This window comes from Pleurodeles waltl, chromosome 4_2 (assembly GCF_031143425.1).
Source record: "Pleurodeles waltl isolate 20211129_DDA chromosome 4_2, aPleWal1.hap1.20221129, whole genome shotgun sequence".
Classification (NCBI taxonomy): domain Eukaryota; kingdom Metazoa; phylum Chordata; class Amphibia; order Caudata; family Salamandridae; genus Pleurodeles; species Pleurodeles waltl.
In genome coordinates, this window is record NC_090443.1 from 73,988,750 (window position 1) to 74,002,546 (window position 13,797).

Below are 13,797 nucleotides of genomic sequence, written 5' to 3' on the forward strand. Positions count from 1 at the left end.
ATGATAACCTCCTCCTCACGCTTGTCATACATAGGCGAGGACGAAGAGGTCGCGTGTCAGAAGCACAGGCCTCCCCTAGGCCCCTCTGTGTGTGCTCTGACAGATAACGCAGTCTTGTCTGTGCTGTCCTCCAACGCAGGGTGAACCACGGCTAGTGGCCTCTGCCCCCGTCCCGCACGGGGTAGAGGAGACAGGGTGGCTTTTGAGGCCCAGTCCCTGCATTTTGACGCCGGGTGGAGTCTGCGGTGAAGTGAGCGCATTGTTTACGGATTCCAGTCGGACTGCCAGGAGATGAGCGTGGACCAGCCCATCGCGGAAGACTCAGAGAATCTGAAATATTCCCCAGTAACGGAAAGGCAACTGCGAGGCACACAATGACAGCTTCATTGCGTTTTTGGCTCTACAAAGTCGGAGTTTGATTGACTGTGGTGTGCATTTACCACAAAAAATCATTTCTTCCATCTCCACCTTCTGCAGGCAGTTTCCAGCCAAAGCCCTCTACCCCGGCATCCCTCTCTTCTGCAGTACTCGGCCCTGAAACAATCTTCGACTGCATCAATGCCATTTTCAAAATGTTTCCACCAACAATCACCGCCCCATAAACCACCTTCCTCCAGGCACTTACCTCAAAAAATACCTCAGCATACCGCTAGCTCCTGCAAGCTATTCCAATACACACCACTGCCCCTTCCCACGGGCGTTTACCGCCAAAAGCCCTGGACGCTTCACCCCTCCCTTAGAGATTTTCCCCGACATACAACCCTCATCCGTCCACTCCCCCTTCGACATGCTGAGAATGTCCAGAGTAGTGCGTCAAGGCATCTTGGTCATCTTCTACAGGCTGATACCACAAGCAGTCCCTCCTACATCCTAATTCGCGCGTGCCTGCCCCCTGCGAGTTATCTCTATAAATCCTTGCTCGTCCCACAGTTTTTTATTAGCATAAGGACCCCTCCCGTTTCATCTACACCTCATATAGGCTTCTGACGCTAGCCCACTCCTCCTCCCCCCCCCCCCCCCGCACCACACCACCATATCCATTTGGCCCCTTCGACTCCATCGTCATCATTCTTTCTATCCAAACTCTCTTTAATTCCTCCCGTCTGCAGAAAAAAAATCACCCACTCAACCCCATTTTACAGGCGGAACCCTTCAAAACTCACTCTGCCCATTATCGACCTCCTCTATCCCCACTAAAAGGCTTAATGCATTTTCCCATAACTTTTCTTTGCGCTCCCGTGCCACCTTCCTGCAGGGTTTGTCCTTTGAATCCGCTAGTTCGCCCCCACGCCCTCCCTCACACAGCCCCAGTATTCACAGGCCGTCCGCGGTAGCCCGTGGTTTCTACATTTTCCATAGCCTGCAGTAATATGAATTACGCGCGTATGTCCCATGGATTAGTGTTTTCCCTTTGCCCCAGGGGGCTTCGCTCCCCCCTCCCGCCCTCTGACGCCTGCTCCACCCGGCAGGGGCCTCCTAGGGTACCCACCTGTGCCGGGGAGCTAGCCCCTCCTGGCAGGGCCAGCGCTTGTTTTGGCTCAGGTCTGGTTATTATTAAATGGCTGTTGTGTGTCAACGAGGGCGGGCCGAAGGGACGGCGGGAGGAGGGGCGGACTCTCCGGGGCTGCCTTGGAAATCTCCAAGTTTCTAGGAGATCCAGACTCAGGGTGGCGGAGAAGGGGCGCCCCGATCAGGGCCAGTGAACGGGGCCCCCTATGGGCTGCACCGGGAGCTGGGAGCTCTGCAGCGGGTACGGGCCCGAGGCGAAGACGCCTGCGGCCACCTCCAGCAGGACCATGCGTCTGAGCAAGGTGGGTGCGCGCTTCTGAGGGATGTGAGAAGGCAGGGTGGATGTGGTCGGAGGAGGGGAGGCTGTGGAGAGGGCGAGGGACACGGAGGGCAGGAGGTGAGGCCGCTATGCTCGGAGGATGGCAAGCTGTGGTCATGTCTTGGGGCATCTGTAAGAGTGGGGTAGCTGTCGCCAGGGGCAGAGAGACAGCTGTGGCCAGAGACAGGTAAGATGTGGCCAGAGGACAGCAGCAAGAGGGTCACTTTTGCTGAGGTTTGGTGCAGATGTGGTCAGGAGGAGACCGTTTGTAAAGCCCGTTGTGGTCAGAGACGGGGCAGCTGTGCTCTGAGGTGGTTCAGCAGCGGCCAGGGCACGGGGCAGTCAAGCACCATATCTGGATGCCCCATGACATGCTGTAAATTTCCCTCTGGCGTCGTAAACAGGCTTCCCGAGAGGTGTGCGCCAAAAGCGAAGCCAGGCTGCTGGCCCAGTATCAACCATTATTACGCATGATTTATTCGTGCCCTGTGCAGCTGGAGCCAGGAGTCATGGACACAGGACTGCCCGCAGCAGCGGTGCACCCCGCAGGGGCAGATCCCTTGCCTTCGTGCCCCCGATGGCTCTGCCAGGCCTTTCTCCAGGCCTGTATGGTCTGTAAGGGAGCTGGTCTCCTCGCTGTCCCGGGGGCCTGCAGTGCTGTAACTTACAAATGTCAGCCAAGCGACTACATGAGTTTGATGAGCACTCAGTAAGGCCTCAGATGAGTGGTGGGGGTTGGATTCAGATATACTATAACACAAAGTTAACACACAGAAAATGTATTTCTTTGGAAACAGTGCTTTAATACAATAACGGATTAAAAGACCTGTTCACATAGAGTAGTTTCGAAAACCAGGACTTTCAGGGGGGTAAATATGAAGCCAAAAGGAGTTAATGTTAATATGTGCGATCAAAGTTAAACTCGGTGTGCTTTAATGGAACAAACGTCAGCTGCATTTTTGAAATGATTAAGCATGTGTTTCTTACCTGTACTTACAGACTAGTGGTAAATCGATGCACAAATAGTCTTTCTACTTACCAGCCAAGTCTAGCTCAGTACAGGTAGTGTGCAGGACAGCTCAGCAGGTATAGTTTCTGGTGCTGAGTTTAGAGTTAAAGGCAGCTGAAGAAACAAGCATTTGCAATGCAATGGGCCCCACATTTTTGAGAGTTAAATCTATTGGTGCTGTAAATGACAATGTCTTTTACCTATGTGTTTTGGTTTGGAGAGTAGTGGTTGTATGAACAGAGATAGAGCTGCGGCACTGTCTAGGGAACTAAGAATGAGGACTTGCCACTGGGACCAGAGAAGCAGCTTGCAGCATTGTTTACAGGATTAAGAACGAGGAATTATCCCACTGGGTCCAGAGAAGCAGTTAGCAACATTGTTATAAGGGTTTAGAATTAGGAATTACCTCTGGGACCAGAGAAGCAGCTAGCAGCACTGCCTAGAGGACTTAGAACGACTAATTAAATTACGGTCAGAACCAGAGAAGCAGCTTGCAGCACTTCCTAGGGGACTAAGCAGAAATTACCACTGGGACCAGAGAACCAGCTGCATCACTGTCTGTAGAACATAGAATAAGTAATTACAGCTGGGACCAGAGAAGCAGCTGCAGCACTGTCTAGAGGACTAAGCATAAGGAATTACCACTGGGACCAGAGAAGCAGCTAGCAGCACTGCCTAGAGGACTTAGAATAAGGAATTACCACTGGAACCAGTGAATCAGCTAGCAGCACTTCCTAGAGGACTAAGAATGAGGAATTACTACTGGGATCATAGAAGCAGCTGCAGCACTGTGCAGAGGATTTAGAATGAGAAATTACCACTGTGTCCAAAGAAGACGCTTGCAACACTTCCTAGAGGAATTAGAATGAAGAATTACCACTGGGTCCAAAGGAGCCGCTGCAGCATTGTCTACAGGACCAAGAATGAGGAATTACCACTGGGTCCAGAGAAGCAGCTAGCAGCACTGCCTAGAGGACTCAGAATGAGGAATTAACAACTGGACCAGAGAAGCAGTTTACAGCACTGTCTAGAGGACTTCGAATGAGGAATTAAATTACCAACAGGACCAGAGAATCAGCTAACAGCACTTCCTAGAGGTCTAAGCATGATGAATTCCCACTGGGACCAGAGAACCAGCTGCAGCACTGTCTATAGGATTTAGAATGAGAAATTACAACTGGGACTAGAGAATCAGATGCAGCATTGTCTATAGGACTAAGAATGAGGAATTACCACTGGGACAAGAGAAGAAGCACCAGCACTGTACAGAGGACTTAGAATATAGAATTACCACTGGGACCAGAGAAGCAGCTAGCAGCACTGCCTAGAGGACTTTGAACGAGGAATTACCAACGTGACCGGAGAAGCAGCCAACACCACTGCCTAGAGGACTTAGAATGAGGAATTACCAACGGGACAAGAGAAGCAGCTAGCAGCACTTCCTAGAGGACTAAGAATGAGGCATTACCACTGGGATCAGAAAAGCAGCTGCAGCACTGTGCAGAGGACTTAGAATGAGGAATTACCACTGGGTCCAAAGAAGAAGCTTGTAACACTTCCTAGAGGACTTAGAATGATCATTATTACCACTGAGTCCAAAGCTCAGGAGTAAGACTGAGGAATTACCACTGGGACCAGAGAAGCAGCTAGCAGCACTGCCTATAGGACTTAAAATGAGTAATTACCGACAGGTCCAGGGAAGCAGCTTGCAGGATTGTCTACAGGACTTAGAATGAGGAATTACTGATGAGGCCAGAGAAGAAGCTTACATAATTACCACTGAGAACTGAAAATCAGCTGCAGCACTGTCTAGAGGACTTAGAATGAGGAATTACAACTGGGACCAGAGAAGCAGCTGCAGCATTGTCTACAGGACTAAGAATGAGGAATTACCACGGGGACCAGAGAAGCAGCTGGCAGCACTGCCTAGAGGACTTAGAATGAGGAATTACCACTGGGACCAGAGAGGCAGCTAGCAGCACTGTCTAGAAGACTGAGTGAAGAACTACTGACAGGACTAGAGAAACAGCTTAAAGCTTTGTCTACAGGACTTAGAATGAAGAATTACTGATGGGACCAGACACGCAGCTAGCAGCTCTTCCTTGAGGACTAAGAATGATAAATTAGCACTGGGACCAGAGAAGCAGATGCAGCACCATCTAGAGCAGTGTTGTCCAACCTTTTTATCAGAGAAGCCGCTTCAGCAGTGTCTAGAGAACTTGAAATGCGGAATTACCACTGGGGCCAGAGAAGTAGCTGCATCATTGTCTAGAGGACTTAGAGTGAGGAATTAGTGGTGGGACCAGAGAAGCAGCAAGCAGCATTGCCTAAAGGGTTAAGAATGAGGATTACCACTGGGACCAAAGAAGCAGCTGCAGCACTGCCTAGAGGACTTAGAGTGATGAATTACCACTGGGACCAGAGAAGCATCTGCAGCATTGTCTGCAGGACTAAGAATGAGGAATTACCATTTGGACCAGAGAAGCAGTTAGCAGCACTGTCTAGACAATTTAGAATGAGGAATTACCAGTGGGGGCAGAGAAGTAGCCAGCAGCACTGCCTAGAGGATCTACAATGAGTAATTACCAAAGGGTCCACAGAAGCAGCTTTCAGCATTGTGTAGTGGACTTAGAATGAGGAATTACACACGGGACCAGAGAAGCAGCTTGGAGCACTGCCTAGAGAACTAAGAATGAGGAATTACCACTGGGACCAGAGATGCAGCTGCAGCATTGTCAACAGGACTAAGAATGAGGAATTACCACTGGGGCCAGAGAAGCAGCTAGGGGCACTGTCTGGAGGACTTAAAAATTGGAAATTACCACTGGTACCAGAGAAGCAGCTAGCAGCACTGCCTACAGGATTTCGAATGAGTGATTACCAACAGGTTCACAGGAGCAGCTTGCTGCATTGTCTAGAGGACTTAGAATTAGTAATTACCGACGGGACAAGAGAAGCAGCTTTCAGCACTTCATAGAGGACTAAGAATGAGGTATTACCCCGGGACAAGATAAGCAGCTGCAGCACTGTCTAGAGGACATAGAATGAAGAATTACCACTGGGACCAGAGAAGCAGCTAGTAGCACTGTCTAGAGGTGTTAGAATGAGGAATTACCATTGGGACCAGTGAAGCATCGGTAGCATTGTCTACAGGACTAAGAATAAGGAATTTCCACTGGGACCAGAGAAGCAGCTGCAGCACTGTCTAGAGGAGTGAGAATGAGGAATTACCACTGGGACAAGAGAAGCAGCTAGCAGCACTGTCTAGAGGACCTAAAATTAGGAATTACTACTGGGACAAGAGAAGCAGCTAGCAGCACTGATTTAGAATGAGTAATTACCAACAGGTCCACAGAAGCAGCTTGCAGCATTGTCTAGAGTACTTAGAATGATGAATTACGTACCGGGCCAGAGAAGCAGCTTGCATCACTTCCCAGAAGACTAAGAATGAGAAATTACCACTGAGTACACAGAGGCACCTGCAGCACTGTCTAGGGGACTTAGAATGAGGAATTACCACTGGGACCAGAGAAGCAGCTAGTAGCACTGTCTAGAAGAGTTAGATTGAGGAATTACCACTGGGACCAGAGAAGCAGCTGTAGCATTGTCTATAGGACTAAGTATGAGGAATTACCACCAGGATCGGAGAAGCAGCTAGCAACACTGTCTAGAGTACTTAGAATGAGTAATTAGCACTGGGACCAAACAAGCAGCTAGCTGCACTGCCTAGAGGACCTAAAATGAGGAATTACTGACGGTACCAGAGAAGCAGGAAGTGGCACTGCTTATAGGATTCAGAATGAGGATTTACCACTGGGACCAGAGAAGCAGCTAGTGGCACTGTCTAGAAGCGTTAGAATGAGGAATTACCATTGGGACCAGTGAAGTATCTGTAGCATTGTCTACAGGACTAAGAATAAGGAATTTCCACTGGGACCAGAGAAGCAGCTGCAGCACTGTGTAGAGGAGTGAGCATGAGGAATTACCACTGGACAAGAGAAGCAGCCAGCATCGCTGTCTAGAGGACTTGAAATTAGGATTTACTACGGGGACAAGAGAAGCAGCTAGCAGCACTGCCTAGAGGATTTAGAATGAATAATTACCAACTGGTCCACGGAAGCAGCTTGCAGCATTGTCTAGAAGACTAAGAATGAGAAATTACTACTGAGACCATAGAGGCACCTGCAGCACTGTCTAGAGGACTTAGAATGAGGAATTACTACTGGGACCAGAGAAGCAGCTAGTAGCACTGTCTAGAGGAGTTAGATTGAGGAATTACCACTGGGACCAGAGAAGCAGCTGTAGCATTGTCTATAGGATTAAGTATGAGGAATTGCCACTGGGGTCAGAGAAGCAGCGAGCAGCACTGTCTAGAGTACTTAGAATGAGGAATTAGCACTGGGACCAAACAAGCAGCTAGCAGCACAGCCTAGAGGACTTAGAATGAGGAATTACCAATGGGACCAGAGAAGCAGCTTGCAGCATTGTCTAGAGGACTTAAAATGAGGAATTACTGATGGTACCAGAGAAGCAGGAGGTGGCACTGCCTATAGGATTAAGAATGAGGATTTACCACTGGCACCAAAGAAGCAACTGTAGCACTGTTTAGAGGTCTTAGAATGAGGAATTATCACTGGATCCAGAGAAGCAGCTGCAGCATTGTCTACAGGACTAAGAATGAGGAATTAACACTGGGGCCAGAAAAGCAGCTGCAGCACTGTCTAGAGGACTTAGAATAAAGAATTACTCCTGGGACCAGTGAAACAGCAAGCAGCAGTGTCTAGAGGACTTAGAATGAGTAATTACCACAGGGACCAAGGAAGCAGTTTGCAGCACTGTCTAGAGGATTTCGAATGAGGAATTGCTGGTGGAACCAGAAGAGCAGCATCTAGTACATATAAGAATGAGGAATTAGTACTTGGATGAGAGAAGCAGCTGAGGCACTGTCTAGAGGACTTAGAATGATGAATTACCACTGGGACCATAGAAGCAGCTGCAGCATTATCTAAAGGACTAAGAGTATGGAATTACCACTGGAACCAGAGAAGCAGATAGCAGCACTGTGTAAAGGAGTTAGAATGAGGAATTACCACTGGGACCGGAGAAGCAGCTTTAGCATTGTCTACAGGACTAAGAATAAGGAATTACCTCTGGGACCAGAGAAGCAGCTGCAGCACTGTCTAGAAGAGTTAGAATGAGGAATTGTCACTGGGTCCGGAGAAGCAGTTGCAGCATTGTCTGCAGGACTAAGAATGAGGAATTACCACTGGGACCAGAGAAGCAGCAGAAGCACTGTCTAGAGGACTTATAATGTGGAATTGCCACTGGGACCAGAGAATCAGCTGCAGCACTGTTGACGGGACTAAGAATGAGGAATTACCAATGGGACCACAGAAGAAGCTAACTAACCTGTCTAGAGGACTTAGAGTGAGGAATTTCTGGCGGGACTATTGAAGCAGCAAGCAGCACTGCATATAGGGTTAGCAATGAGGATTACCACTGGGAGCAAATAAGCAGCTGGCAGCATTGCCTAGATGACTTGGAATGAGGAATTATCACTGGGTCCAGAGAAGCAACTGCACCATTGTCTACAGGACTAAGAATGAGGAATTACCACTGGGTCCAGAGAAGCAGTTAGCAGCACTGTCTTAAGGACTTAGAATGAGCAATTACTGACGGGACCAGAGAAGCAGCTTGCAGCATTGTCTAGAGGACTAAGAATGAGGAATTTCCTCTGGGAGCAGAAAAGGCAGCTCCAGCACTAGCTAGAGGGCTTAGAATAAGGAATTACCCCTGGACCAGTGAAGCAGCTGCAGTATTATCTACAGGAATAAGAATGAGGAATTACCACTGGGACCAGCAAAGCAAATAGCAGCACTGTCTAGAGGACTTAGAATAAGGAATTACCACTGGGATCAGAGAAGGAGCTAGCAGCACTGCCCGGAGTACGTAAAATGAGTAATTACCACAGGGACCAGCGAAACAGCTTCCACTGCCTAGAGGATTTAGAATGAGTAATAACCGACAGGTCCAGAGAAGCAGCTTGCAGCACTGTCTAGAGGTTTTCGAATGAGGAATTACTAGTGGGACCAGAAAAGCAGCATCTGGCACTTCTTAGATGACTACGAATGAGGAATTACTACTGGGACCAGAGAAGCAGCTGCAGCATTGTCTACAGGACTAACAATAGGTAATTACGACAGGGACCAGGGAAGCTTATAGCAGCACTGTGTAAAGGAGTTATAATAAGGAGTTACCACTGGGACCAGAGTAGGAGCTGCAGCACTGCCTAGAAGAGTTAGAATGAGAACTTGCCACTGGGACCAGAGAAGCAGTTGCAGCATTGTCTACAGGACTAAGAATGATGGTTTACCACTGGGACCAGAGAAGCAGCTGCAGCACTGTCTACAGGACTTAGAATGTGGAGTTACCACTGGGAGCAGAGAAGCAGCTACAGCACTGTTGACAGGACTAAGAATGAGGAACTACCACTAGGACCAGCGAAGAAGCTAGCTGCACTGTCTAGAGGGCTTAGAATGAGGACCCATCAACAGGACCAGAGAAGCAGCATCATTGTCTATAGGACGAATTATGAGGAATTACCACTGGGCACAGAGAAGCAGCTAGCAGCACTGCCTATAGGACTTAGAATGATGAATTACCAATGGAACCAGAAGTGGCACTGCCTATACCATTAAGAATGAGGATTGCAGCTGCAGCACTGTTTAGAGGACTTAGAATGAGGAATTACCACTGGGACAAGAGAAGCAGCTGCAGCATTGTCTGCAGGACTAAGAATGAGGAATTACCACTGGGACCAGAGAAGCATCTAGCAGCACTGTCTGGAGGACATAGAATAAGGAATTATCACTGGGTCTAGAGAAGCAGCTGCAGCATTGTCTACAGGACTAATAATGAGGAATTACCACTGGGACCAGAGAAGCTGCTAGCAGCATTGTCCAGAGGACTTAGAATGAGGAATTAGCACTTGGAGTAGATAAGCAGTTGGCAGCACTGTCTAGAGGACTTAGAATGAGGAATTACCGACAGGACCAGAGAAGCAGCTTCCAGCATTGTCTAGAGGACTTAGAATGAGGAATTCGTGTTGGGACCATAAAAGCAGCTTGCAGCACTCCCTAGAGGACTAAGAATGAGGAATTACCCCTGGGACCAGAGAAACAGATGCATTATTATCTACAGGACTAAGAATCGTGAATTAACACTGGGACCAGAGATGCGGCTGCAGCATTGTCTACAGGAATAAGAATGAGGAATTACCACTGGGACCAGAGAAGCTGCTAGCAGTATTGTGTTGAGGACTTTGAATGACGAATTACTGCTGGGACCAGAGAAGCAGCTTGCAGCATTGTCTGCAGGACTAAGAATGAGGAATTACCACTGGGACCAGAGAAGCATCTAGCAGCACTGTCTAGAGGACTTAGAATGAGGAATTACCACTGGGACCAGAGAAGCAGTTGCACCAGTGTCTAGAGGACTTTGAATAAGGAATTACCCTTGGGACTAGAGAAGCAGCTGGAGTATTACCCACAGGACTAAGAATGAGGAATTACCACATGGACCAGAGATGCAGCTGCAGCATTGTCTAAAGGGCTAAAAATGAGGAATCACCACTGGGACCAGAGAAGCAGCAAGCAGCACTGTCTAGCGGATTTAAAATTAGGAATTACCACTGGGACCAGAAAAGCAGTTGAGAATGAGTTATTACCAACAGATCAACAGAAGCAGCTTGCAGCATTGTCTGCAGGACTTAGAATGAGGAATTACCAACGTGACCCGAGAAGCAGCTTGCAGCACTTCATAGAGGAATAAGTATGAGGAATTACCACTGGGACGAGAGAAGCAGCTGCAGCACTGTCTAGAAGACTTAGAATGAGGAATTACCACTGGGACCAGAGAACCAGCTGCAGCATTGTCTACAGGAATAACAATAAGGAATTACCACTGGGAACAGAGAAGCATCTATCAGCGCTGTCTAGAGAACTTAGAATGAGGAATTACCGCTGGGACCAGAGAAGCAGCTGTAGCTTTGTCTACAGGACTGTAAGGAAATGCCTCCTTGGCATGGTTACCCCCTGACTTTTTGCCTTTGCTGATGCTATGTTTTGAATTGAAAGTGTGCTGAGGCCTGCTAACCAGGCCCCAGCACCAGTGTTCTTTCCCTAACCTGTACTTTTGATTCCACAATTGGCACACCCTGGCACCCAGATAAGTCCCTTGTAACTGGTACCTCTGGTACCAAGGGCCCTGATGCCAGGGAAGGTCTCTAAGGGCTGCAGCATGTATTATGCCACCCTAGAGACCCCTCACCCAGCACAGACACACTGCTTACCAGCTTGTGTGTGCTAGTGAGAACAAAATGAATAAGTCGACATGGCACTCCCCTCAGGGTGCCATGCCAGCCTCTCACTGCCTATGCAGTATAGGTAAGACACCCCTCTAGCAGGCCTTACAGCCCTAAGGCAGGGTGCACTATACCATAGGTGAGGGTACCAGTGCATGAGCACTGTGCCCCTACAGTGTCTAAGCAAAACCTTAGACATTGTAAGTGCAGGGTAGCCATAAGAGTATATGGTCTGGGAGTCTGTTTTACACGAACTCCACAGCACCATAATGGCTACACTGAAAACTGGGAAGTTTGGTATCAAACTTCTCAGCACAATAAATGCACACTGATGCCAGTGTACATTTTATTGTAAAATACACCACAGAGGGCACCTTAGAGGTGCCCCCTGAAACTTAACCGACTATCTGTGTAGGCTGACTGGTTCCAGCAGCCTGCCACACTAGAGACATGTTGCTGGCCCCATGAGGAGAGTGCCTTTGTCACTCTGAGGCCAGTAACAAAGCCTGCACTGGGTGGAGATGCTAACACCTCCCCCAGGCAGGAGCTGTAACACCTGGCGGTGAGCCTCAAAGGCTCACCCCTTTGTCACAGCACCGCAGGACACTCTAGCTAGTGGAGTTGCCCGCCCCCTCCGGCCCCGGCCCCCACTTTTGGCGGCAAGGCCGGAGAAAATAATGAGAATAACAAGGAGGAGTCACTGGCCAGTCAGGACAGCCCCTAAGGTGTCCTGAGCTGAGGTGACTCTAACTTTTAGAAATCCTCCATCTTGCAGATGGAGGATTCCCCCAATAGGATTAGGGATGTGACCCCCTCCCCTTGGGAGGAGGCACAAAGAGGGTGTACCCACCCTCAGGGCTAGTAGCCATTGGCTACTAACCCCCCAGACCTAAACACGCCCTTAAATTTAGTATTTAAGGGCTCTCCCTGAACCTAGAAACTAGATTCCTGCAACAACAAGAAGAAGGACTGCCTAGCTGAAAACCCCTGCAGAGGAAGACCAGAAGACAACAACTGCCTTGGCTCCAGAAACTCACCGGCCTGTCTCCTGCCTTCCAAGGAACTCTGCTCCAGCGACGCCTTCCAAAGGGACCAGCGACCTCTGCATCCTCTGAGGACTGCCCTGCTTCGACGACGACAAGAAACTCCCGAGGACAGCGGACCTGCTCCAAAAAGACTGCAACTTTATCCAAAGGAGCAGCTTTAAAGAACCCTGCAATCTCCCCGCAAGAAGCGTGAGACTTGCAACACTGCACCCGGCGACCCCGACTCGGCTGGTGGAGAACCAACACCTCAGGGAGGACCCCCGGACTACTCTACGACTGTGAGTACCAAAACCTGTCCCCCCTGAGCCCCCACAGCGCCGCCTGCAGAGGGAATCCCGAGGCTTCCCCTGACCGCGACTCTCTGAAACCTAAGTCCCGACGCCTGGAAAAGACCCTGCACCCGCAGCCCCCAGGACCTGAAGGACTGGACTTTCACTGCAGAAGTGACCCCCAGGAGTCCCTCTCCCTTGCCCAAGTGGAGCTTTCCCCGAGGAAGCCCCCCCTTGCCTGCCTGCAGCGCTGAAGAGATCCCTTGATCTCTCATTGACTTCCATTGCGAACCCGACGCTTGTTCTAACACTGCACCCGGCCGCCCCCGCGCCGCTGAGGGTGAAATTTCTGTGTGGGCTTGTGTCCCCCCCGGTGCCCTACAAAACCCCCCTGGTCTGCCCTCCGAAGACGCGGGTACTTACCTGCTGGCAGACTGGAACCGGGGCACCCCCTTCTCTCCATTGAAGCCTATGCGTTTTGGGCACCACTTTGAACTCTGCACCTGACCGGCCCTGAGCTGCTGGTGTGGTAACTTTGGGGTTGCTCTGAACCCCCAACGGTGGGCTACCTTGGACCAAGAACTGAACCCTGTAAGTGTCTTACTTACCTGGTAAAACTAACAAAAACTTACCTCCCCCAGGAACTGTGAAAATTGCACTGTGTCCACTTTTTAAATAGCTATTTGTGAATAACTTGAAAAGTATACATGCAATTGAAATGATTCAAAGTTCCTAATGTACTTACCTGCAATACCTTTCAAACAAGATATTACATGTTAAATTTGAACCTGTGGTTCTTAAAATAAACTAAGAAAAGATATTTTTCTATACAAAACCTATTGGCTGGATTTGTCTCTGAGTGTGTGTACCTCATTTATTGTCTTGTGTATGTACAACAAATGCTTAACACTACTCCTTGGATAAGCCTACTGCTCGACCACACTACCACAAAATAGAGCATTAGTATTATCTCTTTTTACCACTATTTTACCTCTAAGGGGAACCCTTGGACTCTGTGCATGCTATTCCTTACTTTGAAATAGCACATGCAGAGCCAACTTCCTACAAGGACTAAGAATGATGAATTACCACTGGGGCTACAGAAGCAGCTAACAGCACAGTCTAGAAGACTTGGAATGAGGAATTATCACTTGGAGCAGAGAAGCAGCTACAGCACTGTCTAGAGGACGTAGAATGAGTAATTACTACTAGGACCAGTGAAGATGCTGCAGCCTTTTCAGGAGAATTTAGAATGAAAAATTACTAATAGGGTAAGAGAAACA

At 49.0% G+C, this 13,797-nt stretch overlaps 1 protein-coding gene across 1 annotated transcript in view; it reads left to right on the forward strand.

Moving 5' to 3' along the window:
* Window positions 1-1,654: 1,654 nt before the first annotated feature.
* The window catches only part of TNS2 (tensin 2), a 370,478-nt gene continuing 358,335 nt past the window's right edge, over window positions 1,655-13,797 (forward strand). The window contains exon 1 of the mRNA XM_069230717.1: window positions 1,655-1,811. Coding sequence (XP_069086818.1) covers window positions 1,716-1,811 — 96 coding nt within the window. The 5' untranslated portion in view covers window positions 1,655-1,715. The remainder of the gene's footprint in view (window positions 1,812-13,797) is intronic.